The sequence below is a fragment of the Pongo abelii genome, chromosome 1, assembly GCF_028885655.2.
Source record: "Pongo abelii isolate AG06213 chromosome 1, NHGRI_mPonAbe1-v2.0_pri, whole genome shotgun sequence".
Lineage (NCBI taxonomy): Eukaryota > Metazoa > Chordata > Mammalia > Primates > Hominidae > Pongo > Pongo abelii.
Window position 1 is genome coordinate 41,449,878 of NC_071985.2, and position 27,996 is coordinate 41,477,873.

The 27,996-nt window shown below is 49.0% G+C and overlaps 1 protein-coding gene across 2 annotated transcripts in view; it reads left to right on the top strand.

Annotated features, from left to right (window-relative positions):
* Positions 1-27,996, top strand: part of PLXNA2 (plexin A2) — a 219,783-nt gene that overhangs the window by 175,619 nt on the left and 16,168 nt on the right. For both annotated transcript variants that reach the window (XM_002809516.6, XM_009238345.4), the window contains 9 exons: positions 7,481-7,632; positions 16,543-16,660; positions 18,611-18,747; positions 19,654-19,821; positions 19,975-20,068; positions 24,942-25,181; positions 25,846-25,989; positions 26,314-26,548; positions 27,852-27,994. In XM_002809516.6, coding sequence (XP_002809562.2) covers positions 7,481-7,632; positions 16,543-16,660; positions 18,611-18,747; positions 19,654-19,821; positions 19,975-20,068; positions 24,942-25,181; positions 25,846-25,989; positions 26,314-26,548; positions 27,852-27,994 — 1,431 coding nt within the window. The remainder of the gene's footprint in view (positions 1-7,480; positions 7,633-16,542; positions 16,661-18,610; positions 18,748-19,653; positions 19,822-19,974; positions 20,069-24,941; positions 25,182-25,845; positions 25,990-26,313; positions 26,549-27,851; positions 27,995-27,996) is intronic.

Genomic DNA, 27,996 nt, shown 5'->3' on the forward strand with positions numbered 1-27,996 from the left:
TCAGGCAACAGTTAGGTACCTCCACTCCTCCAGTCATCATTAAAGAACACAGTCTGTTCTAGTGTCTGGTTGAGACTAGCATTTCCTTTTAACAGAGAATTGGGGATATTTATTGACAGTTACTCTGTTCCAGGCAGCGTGCTAAGGATTAGTTTGCTAAGAAAAGCTAGATAGTCCCTTGTCCCAAGATAGTTATTGTCTTATTGAGGGAATAAGCAGTTACAATGCAGTGTGGCAATTGTGGTCCTGGAGGTGTTCATAGAGGGAAGTGGGAGGGTAGGAGAAGGGGCTACTAAATCTACTAAGGGAGTCCAGGGAGGCCTCCCTGAGGAGGCATCTTTTGAGTAGAGACTTGAGGATGGGTAGGCATTTGTCAGTGGACATGCTTGACCAGCACAGGGAACAGCATGTCAAATGCATAGAGGCTTTATACCTTTATACCTTTATAGCTGCGGGGGCCTTTCAGCTCTCCCAGTGAGCACATGTACAGTCATGCATCGCTTAACCATGGGGATACATTCTGAGAAATGTGTCATTAGACAATTTCATCCTTGTGTGAACATCATGGCGTGTACTTACACAAACCTAGATGGTATACCCTACTACACACCTAGGCTGCAAACCTGTACTGCATGTGACTGGTCCTGAACACCATGGGCGATTGTAACACAATGGTAAGTACTTGTGTATCTAAACATAAAAATGGGATGGTAAAAATATGACATAAAAGATTCAAAATGGTACGCCATGTAGGGTATTTACCATGAATGGAGCTTGCAGGACTGGAAGTTGCTCTGGGTGAGTTCAGTGAGTGGTGAGTGAATGTGAAGGCCTAGGACATTACCATATACACTACCACAGACTATAAACACAGGATGCACTTAGGCTACACTAAATACATTAAAAAATTGTTTTTTTCTTTAATTATAAATTAAGCTTAGTTACTCTAACTTTTTTTTTTTTGTTTGAGACGGAGTTCCACTCTCGTTGCCCAGGCTGGAGTGCAATGGTGCGATCTCGGCTTACTGCAATCTCTGTCTTCCAGGTTCAGGCGATTTCTCCTGCCTCAGCCTCCCGAGTAGCTGGGATTACAGGCATGCACCACCCAGCCTGGCTAATTTTGTATTTTTAGTAGAGACAGGGTTTCCCCATGTTGCTCAGGCTGGTCTCGAACTCCCGACCTCAGGTGATCCCCCTGCCTCAGCCTCCCAAAGTGCTGGGATTACAGGCGTGAGCCACCACGCCCATCCAGTTACTATAACTTTTTACTTTATAGACTTAATTTTTTAACCTTTTGACTCTTTTGTAATAACACCTTAAAACACACACATTGTACAGCTGTAGAAAAATGTTTTCTTTCTTTATATCCTTATTCTATAAGATTTTTTCTATTTTTGAAATTCACTTTTTTACTTTTTAAACTCATTTTGTTAAAGACTAAGACACAAAGACACACATCAGCCTAGGCCTACCCAGGGTCAGGATCATCCATATCACTGTCTTCCACCTCCTTATCTTGTCCCACTGTGAGGTCTTCAGGGGCAATAGCACGCATAGAGCTGTCATCTCCTATGATGGCAACGCCTTCTTCTGGAATCCCTCCTGAAGGTCCTCCCTGAGGCTGTTTTACGGTTAGCTTTTTTTAAAAAATAGAAGGAGTACACTCTAAAATAACAATAAAAAATATAGTAAGTACATAAACCAATAACCTAGTCATTTAGCATCATTATCAAGTATTATGTACTGTACATACTCGTATATGCTAGGCTTTCCTATGACTTAGGACTGCCACAATGCCACTAGGTGGTAGGAATTTTTCAGCTCCATTATAATCTTAAAGGATCATTGTCGTATATATGGTCCTTCATTGACCAAAATTTCAATATGCAGCACGAGACTGTAGTCCATAAGAGGACAGGGCCAGGACTCTGGGGGTCCCAAGTATGAGGGGCAGGCAGAGAAGGGGCACACAGGCAGTATCAGCACAGCACAGAGGGGAGAGCCTCAGTGACCCCTTTCGCCCCAACCCAACAGCAGCAGGCTGCTTCTGGGATATTCTTTCTCCAATCCCCTCCTTCTAGCTCTCACTTCTGAGGTCCACATGGGGAGAATTCAGATAGACTTCTAGTCCACAGTATAATACGGGGTGAAAAGCTCGAGGCTGAAATGAGTCAGTATCCAAAGATCTTCCCTGCTGATTTGACAGGTTTCACTTCCCTTCCCTCTCTCTCCACATCCCCACCACACACACTCTCACTCACACACACACACACATACACCCCCCAAACTGTCAAATCATTTGTTTGTGTGGGTGTCTCATTCAGAAGTACTTCCCTGAAAGAATTAATTGAGTTCATTGTGGAATGCTGCACCTACCCCAGAATGGCTGATAGCCAGGGAAAGAAGAAATGGCCAGAAGGGAGGGAGGAAAGAATAAAGAACATCTTGTACAGGGCCAGTGTTCTTCCAAACTTATTTTGGGTGAAAGGATGATGTCTGGCTCTGAATCTGCTTCTGTGCAGGGCCCAGAACTCGCCAAAGCCAGGGCCCTGCTCTGGCGGCATCACTACTCCCTGCCTAAGCTCAGGCTTCGGGCATTCTCCAATCGGCCCATGAGCAGCTCTTTGTACCTCGGGTCACACCAGAGTCTGTGATGCGCTCCCTCATCCATGTGTTGCCCTTCCAGACGGCTAGGAAGACTTCCATCATCTCTAACCCTGCCAATTCTAACATCCCATGTTTTAGTCATCTAGGAAGACAGAGGTGCAGGGAAACACAGGGAAGGAGATTATCAATTATCAAGACCTACTCTCTAAACCAGCATACTAAGAACTCTCCAGATGTTATCTCACTTAATCTTCACATCATCCCTGTGAGGCAAGCATTATTATCTGTTTTTGAATGAGGATATTGAGATTCAAGGTCACATAACTCGTAAGTGTCAGAGCTGGTATTTAAATTCAGGTCTGTCTGATTCCAGAGGTTACTCTCTTCCTTCTGCAGACACTGTCCCAGCATCAGATGGTCTTTCTTCCCTACCCGAGTGTAGCCAGCAGCATAGAGCTATGTGAAACTGACCAAGATATGGATCTGCCTAACATACTGGCCGTACTTTGGTTTCCCATCTGTCACTGGGGCACTCCATATTGACTCCACCGCAGCCTCTCATCCTCACCTCTGTGGGAGAAAAGCTCTCCCCTCCCCTGCAGCCTCTCAGCTCCATCCAGGTCTGGAAGGACTTGCTTAAAGTCCTGCAAGCAGTAGCTGGGGATTCAGCCAAATTGCCCCTCTATAGATCCATATAGAAAGGCCAGACTTGGCTTCCAGGAGAGCCAACTTTGTGGAACAGAACCCTGGGTGCCCTGCAATCAAAAGCTGCTTTTAAGAGAGAGCCCTGGGGACACGGTTTCTGTGTGTGTTGGGCGGGGCAGGTGGGGGTCGGGGGATTGGGACCCTGTGGCTTCCTGGTCTAAAGTGGTGTCCTGCAAGATCCTGCTCACTCCCTCTCTGGAGAAGAAATTCTTTGTCACCAAGCCTCCCCTCCCTGGCCATCTTCGAATACTTGATCCTAAGAAGAAATACAGAAGGCAGGATGCAGGGTCCTTGCTTCCCGGGCCCAACACAGAGATGGCATGGCCCTTAGACTCATTCTCAGCTGCCTGGAAGGCTTACAGAAGCTGCCTTCTACAGAGTGCCTCTCTCTGTTCCTTTGCACCCTGCACACAGACCTCCACCTTGAGCCACTCTGATTTTTAAGCTGGAGGTGAATGGGTAGCATGTCCAAAGGCTCAGGGATTTTTAAAGAGCATGATGTAGAAAGGAACTACCGATTGGGCAGGGCATGAAGAATGTGCTATTGAATGGAAAGTGTGGCAGAAGGAGTAAAAGGGATCAGAACCAGAAAGACCACACCTGCCAGGCCAGCCTTAGGAATTAGGGACTTTGCCTTGGCAATGGTCAGAGCCATGGAAGGTTTTTAGAGCAAGTGACTAGTAACCTGGTCAAGTATGTGTTCATGAAGGTCACCCTGGCAGCTACTGGAAAGTAGATTTACATGCAAACCCTTGGGGTTAGTGTGGGTAGGAGATGATGGAGTCCTCCTGAACACCTACTCTGGAACACATGGACTCAAAAGACACCTGGGAGTGAGAACTGATAGGGCCTGGCGACTTTCTTTATTATTTGTGGTAGATGGAAGAAAGAAACAGTTGAAGGTGCTTACAGAATTCCTGGCTGGGTGCATGGTGGGTCCATTAACCTTGAAAGAGGATCTGGGAGGGTAATTGGCTTGGGGGTGGGAGGAGGAAAAATTAAGAGTTCATTTTCAGACATGGTGAAATTTGAGGCGCCTGAGGGAGATACATGGGGAAGTGGAGATGCCCAGTAGCAATTGGATATATGGCTATGGAGCTCAGGAGAGGGGCCTGCGCCAACCATATGGATTTGGAAGTTGTCAGTAATGGAGGCCTTGGGAATCCACTTGCAAATCAAATAATCACCACTTCATCTATGTTTTGGAAATTCAGGCTTTTACATGTCAGTTTTGCTTTAGGCAAGGAAGCTATAAGCTGCCTCTCCTGTAAACCCCAGAGCATGACAGTTGCTTAGTTGTCCCCTGAACTCCCTTGCCACCTACCTCGGGTGCTGGCAGCATGGTACACAGCATAGAAAAAAGACTCCCATAAAGACCCTATACTCCCCAGGTACTTTCTAAGCCCTGTGGACCTGGTTTAATGACCCACAAGGACACTGATTCTCCCAGCTTGGATTCCCCCAGCTGCTAGCTGGAACTACCCATCTCATTTGTATCTTCATGCCAAGATTATAATGCTTGCCAATAATTTACCCAAAAAGAGTCTTCTTCTCTAAACAATATAAGCTGAATTATGCTTCTGAGCAGCTCTGTGCTAACAAATAGACCCTACAGCACCCCAGTGCCCACGACCATGTGTCTGCCACTGATCCTTGAATGTTGGAAGGGAAACACTACAATGATTTACCAGCAGGAGGAAGCTACCCCGTGGAACATGCCAGTGCCGCTGAGGATCCACAATGCAGTCCCCACATGCTACCTGCAAGACAGAAATATTTTTAGGCTTTCCAGAAAGATTTCATTTCACAGTTTTTCTGAAAGGTTGTAATTAACTGCAGCGAGCAAAAGAATGTTTTTTAAAAAATAAAAGTAGGGGAAGGAGAGGTTTTGTCAGTTCCTTTGGGTAGGTGGGTTCATGTCATCCGGGTGGCTAGGGGAGGGGACGGAGGGGCTGGTGAAGCTTATTCCAAGTGGATTAAAAGAGAACCAGGAACTAAAAGCAAACTGCCTCCTACTGATGCTCTCCTGCAGCAGGTAAGGAAGCAGCCCTTTCCATTTCTCATTAACAAGGGTTCTTTTCCCAGAGCCCAGGAGTCCCAGGTGCCTGAGGAAACTGTGCCAGGGGAGACTGGAACAGCCAGGATGGATTATTGTTGGATATTTTTAGAGTGCAGGGACAGATGAGCTATAGTGGCTGTCAGTTCCTCATGCCAGCTCCTTCTTCCAAGTTGTCCTCTCCAAGTTGTCCTTCCTTCTCCCACCCTCACCCCCAGCATACAGAGACACCTCTGAGCCCCCTTGACTATATCTCCCTTGATTCATTTCATGTGTGCTGTTTATTTTTATTCATAAGCGGGATATTTTATTTTCAGACAAGGGAGTCAGAGCCATAGACAAGGTGACTTGGGTAAAATGAGCCTCCAGAGAAGAGCATTCAGGGCCTGGATGGGACAGAGGGAAGGAGGCAGCACCATCTTTGGCCTACGTAGGAGGATAGACAGGCAGGAGGTCTGGGTTCAAGTCCTGGCTCTGCAGCCAGCTTAGCGAGAGACCGGGAGTCTGAACAGCATATCAGCCAGACAGTGAGGGAAGGAGGCATCTTTTCTCTGCTCACTATCACTTGGTGGTTGGTGGCTGAATTGGCAGCACAATTCATGGTGCCCACATCACAGGAAGGGATCAGTGCACCTGCCGAGAAGCCAGGAGATAAGAAGGGTCTCCAGATCTCTCTACAGCATGCTCACCTGTACTCATCCATCATCTCCACCCGAGGGTACGCTGACCCTGCCACCCCATCGGATGCTCCACCAGCACATACAGGGTCAAGAGGGAGACTGTCCAGAAGTGTCCAAAAACAGAGAGGCTGTGGCTCTGCCCAGGTATCCTCTTCTGGGAGATTCTAGAGGACCCTCGATCTTCATCAAGTCCCCTTTTTTTTTTTTTGCTCCTTCCTTCTTCCATCCTGCCCTCCCTATGGTGTAGTAAAAAGAACACTGGACCTTTTTACAACTGTGTATACAAGTTGTTCAAAGTTTTGGATATATCCCTGACTTCTCTGGGTCTCATTCATCTTGCTGTAAAAAGTAAGGATCTTAGAATAAGATACTCTCAAATCTCTTCCAGTTACGAAATTCTGTGTTCCTCTGCTACCTAGGATTGAGTTCACTTCGAATTATTTTTCCTACTTCAGATAACTATTGGCCACAAAGTGTGAACTTACTCACTGGGATCTGTTGGATCCCAAAGAGCTACATTTTTCCAAGAGCCTGGTCTGTTCCCAGATAGAACTTTATTACATCTTGAGAGACCCAGATCCTGCTATTCTGTTTCCAGTGTTTGGGGGCTGAATTAAGGAATGAATAAATAAGCAATCCTTGCCAACAGGAAGCCAGCAAAGATTTGGAAAATCCTAAAGTTATTTCTTCTTGGTCCTAGCATGTGTCACAGGATGTTTTTTGCAGAACAGTGTCAAATGCACTTTCCATCTTTGATCATCTCCCCTGCAGCCACACCTACTCTCTACTCCCCACACTCCCACTGCTTTCCCTCTGTATCTGTCTTATCTGTGTATACCCCAAATCAGTGGTATTCATGAACTGCATTTATCTCATCCTCCTTGACTCTAAGTTTCTTGAGGGCAAATTTCCTGTCATATTCATCATTGTACCCCCAACAGGCTGTAGCACACAGCAGGGGCAATAATAACACTGTCACAATTACAAAGCCCTCTGGTTTCCAAAGTGCTCTCAAGCACACCTTCTGTTTGGTGCTTCCAGACTCCCTTTGAGGTTGGCAAAAATGATTATACCCCCTTCACAACTAAGAAAACTGAAGTTCAAAGAGATTATGTGACTGATCGTAATCAGGCAACTAGTGAATTAGAGACATGTCTCCAACCATGGTTTTCTGCCTTGAGTCTAGTATTCTTTCTGATAATTTTTTAAATAAGTAGATGAATGAATGACTGACTTAAAGAACCGAGGAAGCAGTGTAAAACAGAACATGATGTCAAGATCCGAGATAAGCTAAAAAGTGGACAAAACACACTCACTCACCAGAATTCCTGGTGTCCATAGGTTCTTAAACCTCCCTGGGGGAGGGGGAAGGGTGCTGCTGTTTCTGTTCCTGTGACCAACCCAAATTGCTAATCCCATTTCCCTCCTGCAGATTTTGACGGTGTCTGGACCGCCGGAAGGAGGGACGCGAGTGACCATCCATGGTGTGAACCTGGGTCTGGACTTCTCTGAGATCGCCCACCATGTGCAGGTGGCTGGGGTGCCCTGCACGCCCCTCCCAGGGGAATACATCATCGCTGAGCAGTGAGTCCACCCTGGCTGGCCCTTTTCCCATGGGAGCTTCAGAGTGGAGACTGGAGACTCTCCCCTCTCCCTTCCCTGGGCCTTTTCCATGATTCAGCTCCCATTACATTCTCCTCCCATGGACCTGCCCCAGAAGCCTCCCCAGGGCCCCCTCCTCCCTCACCTCCATCCTCAGGGGGTCTCATCCTGTTTGATTCCCTGTTCCCTGACTCTTCTGGCATCAGGGCCCCGGCCCTGACCGTCCCTCATTCGGTCTTTGCCTGCCCGCCAGTGTGACTGAGCGTTTCCTCCTAGGTCTCCCCCAGCCCTTCCCCTGCCAGCCCCCATTGGAATGCATCCTGCACGGTGGGCTGCGGGCAACAGTTTGGTGCATGGGGCTCTGACAGCAGCTTAATCCAAGCAGGGCCTCTGCCAGAGCAAATTCATTTATTTCACTAAGGGAAATGTCAGCTGGAAATTAGAAAATAGGCATGTAGTGGCAGACAGGCAAACGGGGCTCCAGGAGTGACATATGTTCCAATTTGGGGTGTTCTTTTGGCAGTGGCGGCTGCTGTGGAGTTGGTGGGCAGGAGGTGGGCACGAAGCTGGGGGTGGGAGGATGGAAAAAGGGAGGCTACCCCTTCCAAGGAGAAAGCCAGGGAGCAGCCAAATCATTCTGCATGATTTATCAGGGAAGTTGGGTCAAGCCATTCTGATTCCACTGTGAACACAGCTCTGCAGGGGGTACTGGGAGCATGAGCAAGAGCATGACTTTGGGGCCGGGACTTCCTTCCCTTATCCTCAGCCCTCTGCCAGGTCAGGTTGTTTCCTCTGATCTCCCCACCAGAGCCAGCCTTTAGTGGCAACCATAAAAATGACATCGCTTTATCTTCCATCAGCACTTTGCAGTTAACAGAGCACTTTCTCATCCACTATCTCATTTTTAATTGGTAAGGACTCTGACAGGTAAATATTGTTATCATCATTCTGCAAAGCAGGAGAGAGCAAAGGACTCATGAGAAGTGAAATGACTTTCCCCAGTTCATTCAGGGCATAAGTGGCTGAGGCAGAATTAGACCTTGAGTCTCCTGACCCCTAATGCGGGGCTACTTCCCTTCCATAACAGTGATGGGGCACGGCTCCTGGACAGGAGCAGTCTGAAATTCCACGAATCGGTGTGTAGCTCTGAGGCTTAGAGGCCGTGATTCTCGCAAGGCCCAGAGAAGGGTCAGAGTCCGAAGGGGTGAATTCCCAGACTCTGAGGGCTGTGTGATGCCTGCCAGCCACAGCAGGGAGAAGAAAGAGCTGGCCTGATCTCTCAGATCCTTCAGGTCTGATCCTTCAATGACAGGCTTATTCCTGCAAGGAATGAGTCCTGCAGGAAAGGCTGGCTGGGCCTATAGGAAAGAGATGAGGAAGATGGAAAAAGGGAAAGGAAACAAATAGTGCTTCTGAGCCAAAAAAGAGGTGAAAGCTGTTGTGCCAGGAGAGGTCCTCCTGGCAGACCATCTTTACAGAGCCCCGCACCCTGCCAGACTGGGTAAGGTGCTCAGTTACATGACCCCAAATCCACCTCAACCTCAAGGACCTCCCTTGGGCCCCTGGACACAGACCTGTATCCAACTTGGTGAGATGCCACAGGAATCCAAAGGAAAGGGCTAGGGGTGAGGGTGGGAGGTAAGGCTTTTAGCTGAGAAGTGCAAATTCATGGGCAACTGGCCCTCAGAATCACATGAGGTTTGGAATGAAACCGTGTTTTAGACCTGCCTCCTCTACTGACCAGCCCCAAGATCTTAGCAAGCTGTTCAGTCTCTGTGACCTTCATTAGCCTAATGTGCTGCCCAAATGTAAGAAATTTCAGTTCTATTTATGAAATGAAATGTACTGCACTCGCCCCACACCCAGGTCCATGGGGAAGAAAGTGTCGAGAGAAGCTGTAAGTGAGGCTATGAAAGGAGCCTGGGGAGGGGAACGATCCCCATGCATTCCTGCAGAGGCTGGTGGTCGCCCCAGAAATCCACCACCTCAGGTATGGGGTAGGCAGAAGACAGCACACCCCATGCCTCGCTGGATGCAGCCCTGGTTTCCAGCCGTGCCAGGCTCGTTACCACTCCCGAGGTTTCAGAGTTTGCTAACATCATTAAAGCCTCCATCCTGGGCAGTGAGCAGCAGGCACAATCGTTACAGATGTCTGTGAGAGATGAATTTGGCTAAAAGGGCCCGGTGCAGAGTCCCGGGCGCGGGCAGGATTTGCCGGCACAGTAATGATTCACCATATGCTTGTGCCGCGCCATCTATCACTCAGCAATTAGGTTAATGTTGGTTAAAGGGCCCCGCTTAGTCCTGCAATCAGCACCCCACAGATTTGTGGAGGGCTGGATGATTCAGTCACAGGAAGTTTCCTGGACCATGGGATACAGGTTGAGGCTGCAGCTCAGCCCCTCCTGGGACAGGGGCTCCACATGGAGCAGATTCCCCTTAGATCCTCAGGCTGCTTCCCTCTCATCTGCTGTACCTGTGAACTCAGTCACTGCGGGATGGATGTGAGATGTGTGTGTGCTGCCATCCCAGGGAGCGAGGCACCATCTATGCAAGTCTATGGGTGGTGGTGTAGTGTGGGGCAAGGATACTGGGCTGCGTTTCAGGAGACTGGTGCTCAAGCCTTAGCTCAGCTGTGGATGAACCAGGTGACTTCGAGCAAGTCACTTTGCTCCCTGCTTCTCAAACATCTCATCTGGAAAATAGGTATTTAGGAATAGATGATTTCTACATTTGCTTTGGTGGTCCTTTAGATGTCCAAACCAGTAAATGGTATGCCCCATGGAATCTGCAGCTCCCATTGTAAAGATTATCTGTGGCACTAAGGTGCCTCCGGAAGCCCCCTGCCACCAGGAGGAGTCAGGTCTTCAGATGTCAAAGCTGGACAGCTGTTTGGCCCAACTTCCCATTTTATAAGGAGAGAATCTAGGCATCTCCAGCTATTGTCTCCTAACTACATAGGGACCCCAGAGCCACCAGGGAGGAGTCAGGTCTTCAGATGTCAAAGCTGGACAGCTGTTTGGCCCAACTTCCCATTTTATAAGGAGAGAATCTAGGCATCTCCAGCTATTGTCCCCTAACTACATAGGGACCCCAGAGCCACCAGGGAGGAGTCAGGTCTTCAGATGTCAAAGCTGGACAGCTGTTTGGCCCAACTTCCCATTTTATAAGGAGAGAATCTAGGCATCTCCAGCTATTGTCTCCTAACTACATAGGGACCCCAGAGCCACCAGGGAGGAGTCAGGTCTTCAGATGTCAAAGCTGGACAGCTGTTTGGCCCAACTTCCCATTTTATAAGGAGAGAATCTAGGCATCTCCAGCTATTGTCTCCTAACTACACAGGGACCCCAGAGCCACCAGGGAGGAGTCAGGTCTTCAGATGTCAAAGCTGGACAACTGTTTGGCCCAACTTCCCATTTTATAAGGAGAGAATCTAGGCATCTCCAGCTATTGTCTCCTAACTACATAGGGACCCCAGAGCCACCAGGGAGGAGTCAGGTCTTCAGATGTCAAAGCTGGACAGCTGTTTGGCCCAACTTCCCATTTTATAAGGAGAGAATCTAGGCATCTCCAGCTATTGTCTCCTAACTACATAGGGACCCCAGAGCCACCAGGGAGGAGTCAGGTCTTCAGATGTCAAAGCTGGACAGCTGTTTGGCCCAACTTCCCATTTTATAAGGAGAGAACCTAGGCATCTCCAGCTATTGTCTCCTAACTACATAGGGACCCCAGAGCCACCAGGGAGGAGTCAGGTCTTCAGATGTCAAAGCTGGACAGCTGTTTGGTCCAACTTCCCATTTTATAAGGAGAGAATCTAGGCATCTCCAGCTATTGTCTCCTAACTACATAGGGACCCCAGAGCCACCAGGGAGGAGTCAGGTCTTCAGATGTCAAAGCTGGACAGCTGTTTGGTCCAACTTCCCATTTTATAAGGAGAGAATCTAGGCATCTCCAGCTATTGTCTCCTAACTACATAGGGACCCCAGAGCCACCAGGGAGGAGTCAGGTCTTCAGATGTCAAAGCTGGACAGCTGTTTGGCCCAACTTCCCATTTTATAAGGAGAGAGTCTAGGCATCTCCAGCTATTGTCTCCTAACTACATAGGGACCCCGGAGCCACCAGGGAGGAGTCAGGTCTTCAGATGTCAAAGCTGGACAGCTGTTTGGTCCAACTTCCCATTTTATAAGGAGAGAATCTAGGCATCTCCAGCTATTGTCTCCTAACTACATAGGGACCCCAGAGCCACCAGGGAGGAGTCAGGTCTTCAGATGTCAAAGCTGGACAGCTGTTTGGCCCAACTTCCCATTTTATAAGGAGAGAATCTAGGCATCTCCAGCTATTGTCTCCTAACTACACAGGGACCCCAGAGCCACCAGGGAGGAGTCAGGTCTTCAGATGTCAAAGCTGGACAGCTGTTTGGCCCAACTTCCCATTTTATAAGGAGAGAATCTAGGCATCTCCAGCTATTGTCTCCTAACTACATAGGGACCCCAGAGCCACCAGGGAGGAGTCAGGTCTTCAGATGTCAAAGCTGGACAGCTGTTTGGCCCAACTTCCCATTTTATAAGGAGAGAACCTAGGCATCTCCAGCTATTGTCTCCTAACTACATAGGGACCCCAGAGCCACCAGGGAGGAGTCAGGTCTTCAGATGTCAAAGCTGGACAGCTGTTTGGCCCAACTTCCCATTTTATAAGGAGAGAACCTAGGCATCTCCAGCTATTGTCTCCTAACTACACAGGGACCCCAGAGCCACCAGGGAGGAGTCAGGTCTTCAGATGTCAAAGCTGGACAGCTGTTTGGCCCAACTTCCCATTTTATAAGGAGAGAACCTAGGCATCTCCAGCTATTGTCTCCTAACTACATAGGGACCCCAGAGCCACCAGGGAGGAGTCAGGTCTTCAGATGTCAAAGCTGGACAGCTGTTTGGCCCAACTTCCCATTTTATAAGGAGAGAACCTAGGCATCTCCAGCTATTGTCTCCTAACTACATAGGGACCCCAGAGCCACCAGGGAGGAGTCAGGTCTTCAGATGTCAAAGCTGGACAGCTGTTTGGCCCAACTTCCCATTTTATAAGGAGAGAACCTAGGCATCTCCAGCTATTGTCTCCTAACTACACAGGGACCCCAGAGCCACCAGGGAGGAGTCAGGTCTTCAGATGTCAAAGCTGGACAGCTGTTTGGCCCAACTTCCCATTTTATAAGGAGAGAACCTAGGCATCTCCAGCTATTGTCTCCTAACTACACAGGGACCCCAGAGCCACCAGGGAGGAGTCAGGTCTTCAGATGTCAAAGCTGGACAGCTGTTTGGCCCAACTTCCCATTTTATAAGGAGAGAACCTAGGCATCTCCAGCTATTGTCTCCTAACTACATAGGGACCCCAGAGCCACCAGGGAGGAGTCAGGTCTTCAGATGTCAAAGCTGGACAGCTGTTTGGCCCAACTTCCCATTTTATAAGGAGAGAACCTAGGCATCTCCAGCTATTGTCTCCTAACTACATAGGGACCCCAGAGCCACCAGGGAGGAGTCAGGTCTTCAGATGTCAAAGCTGGACAGCTGTTTGGCCCAACTTCCCATTTTATAAGGAGAGAACCTAGGCATCTCCAGCTATTGTCTCCTAACTACACAGGGACCCCAGAGCCACCAGGGAGGAGTCAGGTCTTCAGATGTCAAAGCTGGACAGCTGTTTGGCCCAACTTCCCATTTTATAAGGAGAGAACCTAGGCATCTCCAGCTATTGTCTCCTAACTACATAGGGACCCCAGAGCCACCAGGGACACAGGGAGGAGACAGGGAAGACAAGAGGCCTCAAGAAATCAAACCACAAGAATCAACCAACCTTGCTGACTTGCAAGGCTTGAAGGAGGTCGTGGTGTGCACACCACTGCCTATGGTTGTCTACAACCAAGAAGGTAGAGGGGACAAGTGGTTAGCTCTCAGAACCTGAGGAACCCAGCTCAGCCTTTCTCACCACCCCTGCCAACAACCTCACCTCTAACATTGCTGCCATATCCATACTGTCCCTTCCTTGAAAGACATACAGAGCATCCCACTGAATCTATTGGCAGTAGAGGGGAGTGGTCAGAAGCGTGAGCTCTGGAGTTGAGCTGACCTGGATTTGAATCAGGGCTCTGCCACTTACCAGAATTGTGGCCATAGATAAGTCACTTAGCATCCCTGAGCCTTAGTTTCATTGTCTGTACAATGGAGATAAGACCCGCTCTGTAGCAGAGCCTGAGGATGGCATGAGATCCTGTCTTGTAGAGTGCCTGGCAGAATCAGTAAACTGTAGTTCTTCTTATTATTAAGGTCTAGAATTTGCTTTGGCATAATACTCCTTCCTCAATATAACCCTTTCCACTCCCTGCAGCTGCCCTAGCTTCTTCCTTTAACTCCCTGTCTTCCTGAACTCAAAGAACAAGTGCCTGCAACAAATATTTTCAAGCCGTTTCCACCCTTGCCTGCAGGCACTGGGTCCCAGGAATGAAAGGGAAGAAGAGTTGAGGTGATTAGAGTTTGCCTACAATGCTGCCTAATTTTCTTAGGACTCTCCAGTTCTTAGATCTTCCTGCCCAGACCCTTTTCTACAACCCACTGCTGACCACAGCCCTCTGCCCACTCATTCCACAGCTGAGAAGGGGGCTCAGCTGATGCCCGAGGAAAGGGACCTATGGCCAGCTCTGATTCCTCCCCAGTGCAGCCCCTGGACCCCTGCATCCTGCCTTTCCAACTACAGGTGCCCTTCCTTGGACACTTGGGTGACATCCATCTCTCAGTCATTACTCTTCTCCTAGGTGCTTGAATATACTGCTTTTCTTTTGAAACATAAGCCCCAAGCAGGAAAATGTCCTTGAAGAGACAGTGTGCCAAGAGGCCCTGGCCCATCATTAGCTCCACATGGGGGCAGGTGACCAGGGCTGTTCCAGGCCTTCTCCTTTCCTACACAGACCCAGGGCCCAGGGAAGAACATTTCCATGCTGCCCATGACCTTCACATGTTCTCTTATTTCTTTTTTCCTTAACTTCAAGCCTGTGATGATTTCTTCCTCCTTTTCTTCTCTAAGATCACTCCAGCAGAGTGTCCGAGGGTGATGACTCGGACAAGCAAACCCTCATTAGAAGAGAGGGAGAGAAACTTACCTACTCCCTCCTGTTCTCTTCCCTCCTCTTCCCCAACACTGCCTACAATAGCGAGTTGATTCTCCTCTGGAGCTCCTTGAGCATGGTGGGCATCATTTGCAGGATGTCAGGGACCTGAAACAGCAGCAGGTTGCCAGGGCCCAGGAAACAGGATGGGAGAGTCGTTAACCACACACAGGTAGCAGCATGAAGATAACCACACGGTACCTTAAATTGAGCTTCTCGAATGCTCCCCTAACGGGGTTTCAGGAGACAGTTACGTGTAAAATATTAATTGATCATCACTATCATGTTTACTCAGGTTCATAATTAATTGATTGATTCATAGAGAAAGGGAAGAGAGACTATTCTTCCATATGCATTCAGTACTTTCTTGTTGAATCGAATATGCTAAAACATAATAAGACAGTTATTGCATGTTAAGTAAATATTCGCCAGGAGTGAAAGTAGTTATTTGGGATTAACTGTTATGAAGGAGATGGAGATCAGTGGCGTGCCGTGTGTGTGAGCATGCAGCGTATTTGTTTAATGCAAGTTTTATTACATCGAAATGAAATCTCTGTTTAGTTACCTTCCTTCCTAGAGAAGCTGTTGAGATAAGCATCGCTCGGTTAAACACGGATCTTCCCCACCGTGCCAGGATAATGCTGGGGATTAGTGGAGATGGGGTCTGTTTTTCTGACTCCCCACTAAGCAAACCTACCAGGAGCACCAGACTGCTCTGAATCTCCGAAATGATATTGGGAGGAAAGGAAAAATCCTTCCCTCCATTCCCAAGCTCTTTTTTGCTGAGCTGTCAGGGCCCTCTCCCACCCAGCCCAGGCCCAACCATTCCAGGCAAGAATTTCCCCAAGCCCCTGATGCCTTCATCTCTCCCCATCCTCAGCTGCCTACCCTTTCTAGAAGGGTACCATGGCTAAGGCAACCAGTATCTAAATGTGCTTGTGTAACTGTTCTCAGGCGCCAGGGAAGTCATCACTAGGGGTATTGATCTGGGCTGCTTGAGAGAGAGCGCTGCACACTTCTTCCCTCCAGCTCTCCCATTAGTGTGAGACATGACTTTCGCTCAGGGCCATGTCACTGCCTCTCCCACTAGGTGTGCTCAACCCTTGATGAAGTGAGAGGCCAATGTCACCTGCTGGCCTAATGAACTCATCCAGCTCCCACCCCTTTGCCTACTGCCGCAGGACTCCACCCCTCCCGTTCTGCAGGGAGCTCCTTCTTTGAGCTCTCACTATCTCACCAGATTATCTCTCCCCTTTTTAAATCTCACTACAGGAAGCAAACCACAATTGAATCAGCCTGGCAAACACACCCTCACCCACTCCTTTAGGGAGTGTAGCAATGTCAGCTTGTTACATAGGAGAGAGTGTCAGCTAGATTGCTGCCCCTAGATCTCTCTGTTAGACATTCCCTTTATTCTACAAATTCTGGGTTCCTACCCAATGCTAGGCACTGCGCTAGGCATGGGGAACCACAGAATTGGCCACAGAATTAGGCAGCAGAGCATATCAGAGGCACACAGGGCTTTAGAGATGATCCGGTTCAACCTTCGCACTGTGCAGATGAGACCAAAGCCCAGAGAGGGAAAGCACTGTGCCCAAAGTCACACAGCAAGATGGATGACCAAGCTGAGTCTTGGTCTGGCATTACTGCAAGACTGTGATGAGTGATTTGCCGTGACTGGGAGAGCAAGTGGGCAGCAATGCCAGCCCTTGCCCTGTCCCTCACCAGAAGGTTTGCTTTCTCCCCAGGATTGTCTGTGAGATGGGCCATGCCCTCGTGGGAACCACCTCTGGGCCAGTACGCCTGTGCATTGGCGAGTGTAAGCCAGAGTTCATGACCAAGTCCCATCAGCAGTACACCTTCGTGGTGAGTACTGGGTCCAGGGCCAGGTGCAGGTGCCCAGGGAGGGCACACACATGCTCCAGACTCCTCCCAGAAAGCCCCCACTCCCCTCCACCACCAGGCTTCTTGCAGACCGAGGAGGAGAAAAGGACCCCCCAGATAAGGCAACTTCTGGTCTTGCTGTTTTGAGAGCCTGTCTTTCCAGGATGAGATGGGCATGTGATAAACAAAGCTGTGGAGTCTTGGGAGTCCCAGAGGGCCACAGGTCAGAGTTCTAAATAAGGCAAAATCCAGCCTTTCTTAGAAAGTGGATCCTAGACTGGGGGCAGGGAGGAACTGCCTCTTGTCCCGCTAGTGAAATATCTTAGTCTAATTCCAGCCTAATGAAGACGCGTAGCCTGAGGGACCTAATTAAATAAGTCTATATTTATCCACATACTTTGTTTTCTGCCAAGGATATTTTAAGTGGGAGTTTAGAAGAGTCACTGAAATCTGGCAGGGATGTGTATCTGTGCACAGGACCACCAGAGTCACTCTGTATGCTACTATAGTTACACACACACATTCACACAGTCACACCTGAAAACATCTCTTTATGCGCAGGCAACAGGTAGTCAAATTGCAAAGACTTTCTTTCTGTAATGGTGCTCTATTCCTACTGAATCAATAACTCTCTTCTGGGGCCCTGGAGCCACCCAGGGCTATATTCATACTGAATCAATAACTTGGCTTCTTCGGCCCCGAAGTCTCTTTTCTGACACCTACATTGCTACATCGAGTATTTCATTAAAAGGCATTAACAGTAGCAGATGGGGTCAAACCAGCCTTGCTGAGAGTTTTAAAAAATCTTCAGAGCACAAAATTCTATTCTCTGTAAAGCGTTTTACTGCTTATTTCAGGTTTTCTAGCCTCTTCCTTCTTATCTTGGCATCGCCACCTTTTTCTTATACTCTCCTCTCTCAGATTGGAGAGTACCTTGCCCTATCTGCAGCCAACCTACTCCATCTCTTACCCAGGGCAGGAGCAGTGGGCATTTGTGTGAGAAGCAAACACAGGAGAACTAGCTGGGGAGAATGTCAGTACTCTGACAATCTGGAGCAAGTCAGAGCTGAGAGGGGCTTTAGAGATAAGCTAGCCCACCCTCCTCACTTGACAGAGGAGTAAAGAATGATCTCAAAACTTGCCTTAGGACGCACAGTGGATGAATGACTGATGCAAACTAGGATTCATGCCTGTATAGTTGCTCAGTTAAATGCATTTTCCAATTCACTCCACTCCACTGCCCTCCAGGCAGAAGCAATTCTTTTCTGATTTAGGTCAGCCGCCTGATGCTTTTTAAGCCAAGCATTTCTTTTAAGCTTCAGGCTGAATTTTACTACTTAGTGAGCTTAGTAGAAAGCCCCAGCCAGTGATGCACCATCCTCCTGATGAGGGTCTGAGAAGCCATCCTAACATTTACTGACAGCTCTCTGCACCAGGTGCCCTGCTGTGCCCTTCTTATGCTTAGGGAAGGACAGAAGGGCATGTGCATGGGCCATTAATGGAGGACTTTAACCTCTTGGTGGCCCAGCCCAGGCAGGGATGCTTTATTCAGCCCTATCGATTTTGTGCCCAAAAAATCAGTACAGGCTCTAGATAGAGAAGCATTTTCAAATGGTTCTCAATTTGTAAACTAATTGATAGATTAGTCAGTGTCACGTCTACTTTCCCTTCATTGTTATGAGCATGAGACTCTGGGGAGTTAATTAATTTCTCCCCATGTGACTCTTCTGCCTTCCCGGCCATGCCCAGAGATGATTCTTAGAAAGGGTCTCACCTCTGGGGTATGCAGAGAGAGCATTTAGGATTGAAAAGGACGGGACAAGTATCACCACGCCCAGAATGAAAACAATCTCTCCCATCCTTAGATCTAACCATGGTCCATCCTTTTGGACAAAACCTAAGCTGTAGTCATTTCTCTGCTTCTTTCCAAAGAACCCTTCTGTGCTGTCACTCAACCCAATCCGAGGTCCTGAGTCAGGAGGCACTATGGTGACCATTACCGGCCATTACCTTGGGGCTGGGAGCAGCGTGGCAGTCTACCTGGGCAACCAGACCTGCGAGTTCTACGGGTGAGATAAACTTGAAGGGCCACCAGAAGACTGCACATCTGGGACATGTGCTGTTCACATGTTACTGTGCATGTTCATTCATAGGCCTGCCCCATCACCTCCATGTTATTTGCTACACCTAGACCCAAATACCATACCAGTCACTGTGAGAAATATATGCCACTTGTCAGTTTATATCCCATATATCAAAGGGGCTGGATACTTCTAAAAATAATGAGAAGTGAGGGCCATGAGAACACCAGATGAAGGAGGCTCCTAGGAGTTCCCCAGTCACCACTAGGATCAAGCATTCATTAAGTCCTCACTATGGTGACTTGAGAAACATGGAGATTGTATAGCCTCAGTTCTTAGAAAGCACAGACTTATGCTTAGGGAATCCTCCGTACATAAAAAATTGAACACCTACCATTTGCCAGCACTCCCCTGACCCTGAAGATGTAGAGAATTCTGAAGGAATCCATGGATGAGAACCTAGTTTTCCCAGGATTATCTACTTGATAATCTCCTTCTTGGACCGTAAATTCCACAAGGGCAAGGACTGTGCATTCACTGCTATGTACAGCAGGTGCTCAGTGAATATTTGTTGACTGCCTGACCAGATTCTAAGCACTGGCTAAATAGTTACATTCTAGAAAAATCCAGAAAAAAGGAGTTCCCCCAAAGCCCATGAAACCCTATCCCTGCCCCTCATTTTCTAACCCCCGTCTCCAATTTGCTACCTCCCTAATCCACTGGGGCACTGATCTATACTGATGTGGGATGTGTTCCATCGTTGTAGAATATAAAAGGATGAGAGAACACTTCTGTGGCCTTACCCGCAGACCAAGGAAAGCCCCTTGTCAAGCCAGTGGGAACCTTTTGTTGCCCGTGCCTTTCTTCTCAACCCTCCTGCTGTCTCCCTGTCAGGAGGTCAATGAGTGAGATCGTGTGTGTCTCACCCCCATCATCCAATGGCCTTGGCCCAGTCCCTGTTTCTGTGAGTGTCGACCGAGCCCGTGTGGATAACAACCTGCAGTTTGAGTACATAGATGACCCTCGGGTCCAGCGCATTGAGCCAGAGTGGAGCATTGCCAGGTGAGGTGGAAGGTGGGAGGGAGACACCTGGAAGCCACCCAGCATGATCCCTGCAGCCCAAGTCTGGCTCATGAGAGGGATCCCTAAGGTGGAGGTTCACCATGCCAGATTTGAGGGGCTTTTTTACCTAACCGAGCCTCTGCCTGTTTTCAGTGGCCACACACCCCTGACCATCACAGGCTTCAACCTGGATGTCATTCAGGAGCCAAGGATCCGAGTCAAATTCAATGGCAAAGAATCTGTCAATGTGAGTAACTGTTGGTCTGCCCCAGCCTTTGGTAAACACAGCTCTGTGTTGATGTTTTGCAATGGGATGAGCTCTGGGTTAGGCACTGGAGCCTCTGAATACTGGAGAGGAAAACTGGCTTAAGACTCTGAGCATGGAATCATGGTCCAAATACCTGAACCTTACAATTTTTTTTTTTTTTTTAAGACATGGCCTCACCCTGTCACCTAGGCTGGAGTGCAGTGGTGCAACCACAGCTCACTGCAGCCTTGACCTCCCGGGCTCAAGAGATCCTCCCACCTCAACCTCCTGAGTAGCTAGGACCACAGGCACATGCTTGGCTAGTTTATTATTATTATTATTTTAGAGATGAGGTCTCTCTCTTTTGCCCAGGCTGGTCTCAAACTCCTGGGTTCAAGTGATCCTCCCGCCTTGGCCTCCCAAAGTGCTGGGATTATAGGCATGGGCCACCATATTCAGCCCTACAATGATTTTTATATTATAATGACAGTACAATTTCTTGTCAGAAGGTGATATAGTGAGTGTATCAAAGTACTGCTCCTGAGTTTATGATACAGCACAAAAGGACTCCTGTTTTATGACAGGTTGACTTTGAGGTCCGATGAAAACCCATATTGGAAGTGGTTGGAGAAATTCTGGCTCCAGATTCAGACATGTCTGGGGAGGAAGCAGGGTTCTGCCATCTATTAGCTGTACAAGCATGGTCAAGTCATTTAACCTCCGGATCCTCCACCCCTCAGCTATGAATGGTGACAAGCAGACCTGCCTCAGCTTCATAACCTGCCAGCCCGTGGCTGGCATAAGGTTGGCAGTTGATAAATGCTAGTCACTGCATCAGATAACTCCATCCCGTTTGCTAAGATGATAAGTTTGGGCATTTTATATTAGTCTTCCATGCACAGCCATGTAATTTTTATAATTTTTAAAAAGTTGTCTGTATCATAGGGATAGAATATCTGATATGTTGTAAATTTTTTATCATTTTTCTAGGCTCCATCTCACTCTTTCAGCCAATATTTTTTGAAACATGATTGTATTCATAATTATATTATAGCAGATGCTACTATGGCCATTATTTTTCATAGAAATTACTATTATTACTGCTTTGACCTTCAGGGGCTTGACTAGGCTAAGATGGAGATGGAGAAGATGGTGTTATGTCTCCCCTCTTACCCCTGACACATTTCCAGGGTACTTGAGGCTTCCATAAGAAACACAGAGATACATAAAATGACAGAGTGTTAGAAGGTTAGATATGGAAAGGTCTCAGGGATCATCTGATGCAACCGCTTCATTGTGTAGCAGAGGAAACTAAGGCCAGAAAGGTTAAATGACTTGCCCCCAGTCATAAAGGTGGCTGGTGGAAGGGCCAAGGTGGATCCCAAACATCCAGACTCTTCGTAACTAGGCCACATGAAATTCTGGTGGGCTTGACATTACCATCCTGCTGGAGATGTGGGGGCACTTGTACCACACCTTTAGTATCCACCACGGTCACTCCTTTTTGGGCTAGGTGAGCGCATGCCTCCTTCTGCCAGGTGTAGAACTTGATCCATGGGTAAAAGAGCCTAGGCCCCCACTCTATTTCCAGACTGAAGCTCAGGGTCCCCAGAAACTCACATGTAACTCCAGAGTCTAGGGTGATGTATGGGAACAAGAATGGTAAGTTCACACCCAGGAAGGATTAAAAAAAAAAAAAAAAGCAAGCAAATTAGGTACATGTTTTAAAATATAGGTTTTATTGTTATTCAGGGATGGCAAGGCCAGAGTATCACTTGTTCTACTCATAGATCAAATCCCAAGAGAAGAGGGAAGCCCATGCCCCAGGGGTCACAGGGGGAAGCACCAGGGTTGGTCTGCCTGGAGGCGGAGGGAGAAACCGTGGCAAGAGTCTTTATGTGGTTTCCACAGGAAGGAACAGGCACAGCAGGGTAAGCAAGTTTAGGATCAGCTAGTTTGAGTCATTTTAGCAGGCCCTGGGGCCCAGGGCTGTCCCTAGATGTTTGGTGCCTGGTCCCGGAATGATTAGGGCATGAGGATAGTGTGGAAAGGGGCAGTTGAGCTGTGGGGTCTGGATTGGTTTGTGCATATGAAAGGCATGCTCACAGGCAAGTTATTTGCTATCTCTAGGATTTTGCCCTGGGAGGGACATTCCCTCCCCAGTCAGTAAGGCCCCAGATGTCAAAGCATCGGCATCCAGAAAATAAAAGACATAATTAATACAGTCCAGAGAAAATTTTGGAGAGTGAGTATGTGACCTCCAAAGGCTTCAGCCGTAGTCCTCAGGAAACCATTGAAGAGAAGCCTGGGCTGGGAAGCCCCTCTCCTTCCCCACACTTGACACCTGTGGCCAAAGACTCAGGTCCCAAGCCCCCTGCCCCCTCACCAGGACTCATTTACAGTCCTGGGCAGGAATGTTCTCAGCACTTCCTCCAGCCCCATGCACCATGATCTCAATGTTCCAAGGACTTAAGAAGCAGTTCTGCCCTCTGGGGAGCTGGGGGCCCTCAGTTTCAGTGGTGACCTGCCTGGTATCTACCGGCTGGCAGACCCGGAGGGAAGGATGCAGGAATGTAGCTTTCCATCAACTGGCTCCAGAATGGGAGCCTCAGAACCCCTGCCCTGTGCTTCCGCTTTCAGGAAGGGTAGGAGAGAGGCACTTTGCACCTGAAGTCCTGCCTGGTTGGGCCCCATCTCATCCTCAGCACACCTGGGCCTACCCGTCACCTTTGGGTTTTCAAGCTGCCCCAGTGGATAGCTAGGAGGGCCAGAGTGAAGCCGCCAAACCCAGAGGAATGTGTGGCAAACAAAGTGCCGATGCAGCATGGGGCAGGAAGCGTCCAGAGGCCTCTTGCTTGGGAGTGATTTGCTTATTCATAGAGGAGCCCGGTCTAGGGAAGCTAGACTGGGACCAGCAGAGAGGAAGATGTTGGGGTGAGGCTCACCAAGGCTCAGTGTCTTCTTGCAGAACCCAGGAATTGGGACCCCCTGGCTCAGCTGTACCCATTTCACCACACCCCTCAACCTCCCCATGCCTCATTGTACCCTGCTGGAACATGAAAGGGGCATTAGGTTCATAAGAGGCTGCTGAATTGCACCACAAAAAGGGCAGGAATGTGTACTCCCTCCCACTACAGCATAAAGGCCACAGTGAGCCATTCTGTTTAAACTCTTAAATTCCCTCTGGAAAGGAAGGGTTAAGACTTGGACTTGAAGCTCTGACATAATCTCTATGCAAGTGTCAGCTTTTCTTGCAATTTCACCCACAGTCTTGTTTTCTGAACATGAAGCTCGTGTGTGTGTATGTTGGCCAGACGGATAACATGTGTGGACCTGCCAGGACAGTGTGTACTTGAGCAGTCTGAGTTCTCAGAGATGCCCTGGCTGTTGCCGGGACCCCACTGCTCCCAAAGCTGAAACTGAGCTGTGCTGTGTGGCAGCCAGGCAGAGAGGGAGTAGGAGTCTGGGTTTTTCTTCCCAAGCCCCACGTGGGCCCTTTAGTGGTTTCTGCAGTCTGGCTGCTGTCTTGGGCAGCCCCAGAACTAAACCTCCACAGGAGAGAATGGCACAGCTCATGCTAAGGAGGGACTGGACCAGCCCAGCCAGGATTTTAGTTGGCACCAGAGTCCTCCAAGAGAAAAATGATATCATGAACTGTGTCAAAACCAAGCTTCTGTCCCAGTGCAGGGTTAGGGGACACTTGGTTAAAGAAGAGAGAGAGGTCCTGCATAAAACATTTAAAGAGGGCTGGGCCCAGTGGCTCAGGCCTGTAATCCTAGCACTTTGGGAGGCCGAAGCGGGCGGATCACCTGAGGTTAGGAGTTCAGGACTAGCCTGGCAAACATGGTGAAACCCTGTCTCTACTAAAAATACAAAAATTAGCTGGGCGTGGTGGCACATGCCTGTAATCCCAACTACCCAGGAAGCTGAGGCAGGAGAATCGCTGGAACCCAGGAGGCGGAGGCTGCAGTGAGCCGAGATCACACCACTGCACTCCAGCCTGGGCAACAGAGCAAGACTCCATCTCAAAAAACAAAAAAACAAAAAACATTTAGAGAGTTGCAGAATCCTATTTTTCATCAGTATTCAATCAACATTAACTGAACACCTACTACATACTGGGCAAAGTGCTCATCTCGTACCACTTCCTGCTCCACACTCTACACACACACACACACACACACACACACACACACTATGTGTTCTGTCCTACTTTTTTCTCAAACATCCCATGCTCCCTTGTCCCCAGGCCTTTTGGTGCTGTTCCCTCTGCTTGGAACTTGTTCCCTTACCCCTCCCTCTCCTTATCTAGGTAAGTCCTACTCATTCTTCAGATTAAATTTCATTCATTTCTTCCATGGGAAAACCTCCATGAGTCATTCCTACCCTGCTTCAGGCCATGCACACCCACATACACACACACACACTCATGCACACACACAGACACTCCTAGAGTAGCTGGTACTTCCCTACCAAGGCATTTATTTTTCCCATCCCTGCATGCATCCAACAGTGCCGTGCGCCCCCCATGCCCCAGGCCCTCTTCCAGGACTAAACTGTAATGCTTCTTTGTCTCCCCTCCAGACTGTGACTATTTCGCTCTATAGCCCCACCTCCTAGCACAGTGCCAGCACAAACTAGAAACTAGATGCCCAAACAGCGTTGGTGTATGAATTAATGAAGAAGCTAAAATGCCCCCCACTCCCCCAAAATTTCACTGCCCTTTTCTGGAGGGCTTTCCCATGGAATGGAGACAAGCAAGTAAACCCAGTGAGGAGGCACAAAAGCAGGGAGAGGGTGGGAGAGCGGCTGTGGGCCCCTGGGCTCTGTGCCAGGCACTCCGTGTGTGAATGCTGCACTCTGGATCTCTTAGGTGTGTAAAGTTGTGAACACAACCACCCTCACCTGCCTGGCACCCTCTCTGACCACGGACTACCGCCCTGGCCTGGACACTGTGGAACGCCCGGATGAGTTCGGATTTGTCTTTAACAATGTCCAATCCTTGCTAATTTACAACGACACCAAGTTTATCTACTACCCCAACCCGACCTTTGAACTGCTCAGCCCTACTGGAGTCTTGGATCAAAAGCCAGGATCGCCCATCATTCTGAAGGTAGGAGTGCCCGCCAGAGTGGAGTGCCACCAGAGGCAGCAGTGCCAGAGGGTGCCCTGCGCTCCTGGCCTGATTTTCTTTCTTTCTGGCTCTCCTTTCTACGGAATTGAACTTGCTCAGCTGTCTCCTTCCTACAGAAGGAGCTCATGGGTAGATACCGACCCATCAAGTGATATAGCTTGCACCCAGGCTTCTCAAGAAATACTTTAGAATATTTCTGTTTGTTCTTGTGAGCTTTGGGAACCAGAGGTACTGCAGTGAGTTGGGAGTAACTGTTTCCTTTTCTGTCCACTCTGTGGCCACAGGAACCCGTACACACATTTCAAGAGGTCACAGTCCCTGGCACTGTCCATCCAAGTGATTTGGTACCCCACTACTTTTATGATCCCATACATCCTCCCCCAGATTTTCTCTTGTTTAGTGTTTTGCCTCCCCTGCATTTTTCCCACTCTCTTCTTCATTTTCATTCTCTCCTGCATCTGTTTTCTCTCTTTCTCTCTAGATCATGGCTGTTAGAAGTCCCCTCCACAAAAACTTGCCAAGGAGTCATTTCCTGGTTTTTGCACTGCTGCCCTTCCCCCTCTCCTTAATCTCTTTTTAAGTAGGCAATTAACTCGTGCATGCATGTGTCAATTATGCCTATAAAGACCGCTATTCTCTACAGGGCAAAAACCTCTGCCCTCCTGCCTCTGGAGGGGCCAAACTCAACTACACTGTGCTCATCGGAGAGACCCCTTGCGCCGTCACCGTATCTGAGACCCAGCTTCTCTGCGAGCCTCCCAACCTCACTGGGCAGCACAAGGTCATGGTGAGTGAGCCCTTCGTCTGTAATGCCTCCTCCTCGCCTCGTGGTGCATGTGTGATCTGTCCTAAGGAAAGGCTCTCTTCTGTCTCGTTGCCTGACTCACCCCCTCCATATCTCCTCATCTCTGGGTCCTACATCAAAATGGGTATAAGCTGAGAACACAAGAAAAGAAAAGCAGATGCCGAGGCAGGAAATTGCTTTTTATCCAGATCTGCACTGTGTGGTTGTGGTCTGTCATGTCCTTCCTCGCACTGTAAGGATCTGCTGGCATGCCAGGGCTCTACACCTGTGTGCATCCGTGTGCGTCTGTGTGTGTACAATGCACAGGTTCACGTGGGCGGGATGGTGTTCTCGCCTGGCTCGGTGAGTGTCATCTCAGACAGCTTGCTGACCCTGCCAGCCATCGTCAGCATCGCGGCCGGCGGCAGCCTCCTCCTCATCATCGTCATCATCGTCCTCATTGCCTACAAGCGCAAGTCTCGAGAAAATGACCTCACTCTCAAGCGGCTGCAAATGCAGATGGACAATCTGGAGTCCCGCGTGGCCTTGGAATGCAAGGAAGGTTAGTGGAAGCACACCCTCATTTGCTGGGTCCCTCTTTCTCCACCTGCCTTATTGCCCTTCTCCCTGCAGACAACTCCTATCTTTACTCCCATCACTGCCAGCCATGCCTCTGCATTCCACTTTCACCCCTGTTTTCCCAGAACTTCTTTTGCTCATAGGGCCAGAGATGTCCAATGAAGAATGCCCACTGCATGAGGACCCAGGTCCGATTGCATTGTTCTAGTCCCTTCTTTGCCCTGACCCATCCCACAATCTGGCCAACACTTTCTCCCTCTCAGGGCCTCAATGTCGCCACAGTCAGAGCCCCCAGGCTCCACAGCCCCACACTCTAGATCCCCCACTGGAGTGTCCAGCTCCTGTTTTTTGCTATCTTCGCAGCACGTGGGAGCAGCGGCAGGAAAGGCAGAAGAGCACCTGCCTCATCTCCCCCAGGGTTTGTTTTCCATCAGTGCTGCAGGCTGAGCGCTCTGAAGGCCGCCACTTGCTGGTGTCCTTGGCTGTGGACGTGTGTGGGAGTGCAGATTGTGTTTTCTCCCATGTCCCATGCAACCACAGCCTCGAGGTGATGAGTGTACCTGGCGTCCTCTCAGGCTGAGGACCTGGCAGGCTCTCTGGGTATACAGCTCAATTAGGAATGAAAACATTTCTCCTTTTGCTGCAAATGTCAAGATCAGAAACAAGCCCTCTGCTGGATGACAGGGAAGAGCTGGGCTGGGAAATAGGACACATGGAGCCAAGGCTCCTCCTGGCAACAGGGCTGGTGAGTTTGGCAGAGGAAGGAGCCAGGAAGGCAGGTGTGCCACCACCAAGGTAAGGCTTCTGAAGCCCTTCCCTTCCCAAACTCTGCTCTCAGCTGAGCGTCTCATGACCAGGCCTTCCCTAGGCTTTTGCATCTTCATTTATCGTCTTGATTGGAAAAGGGCAGCACTTTGTCTGTTCTGGTCTTTGCTGAACCCCCTCAGCCATGGTCTCTCACCTGCCTCCAGCATCTCCGGGAACTTTACTAAACAGCCCAATCATGATACTTTTTTTTCCTTGTTGAAACTACACTTGTAATATGTAAAGAGAAAATTTGAAATTATAGATAAGTATAGAGGAGAAAATAACATAAAAATCACCCATGTCCCCACCACCTAAAAAGGATAGGCTGGGAGTAGCCCCGCCCTCTGGAGACACACTCCCGTAATCCTCAGAGTCTCTACAAAACGTCCTCCCCTCCTCCTTTGCAAACTTCTTCTCCCTCTTTCTCCTCCCCCAACTGGGGCTTCCCCACGAGCCTCTCTGTCTGCTTATTCTCATAGCTTTTGCTGAGCTCCAGACGGATATCAATGAGTTGACCAGTGACCTGGACCGCTCGGGAATCCCTTACCTGGACTATCGTACCTACGCTATGCGAGTCCTGTTCCCAGGCATCGAGGACCACCCCGTCCTGCGGGAGCTGGAGGT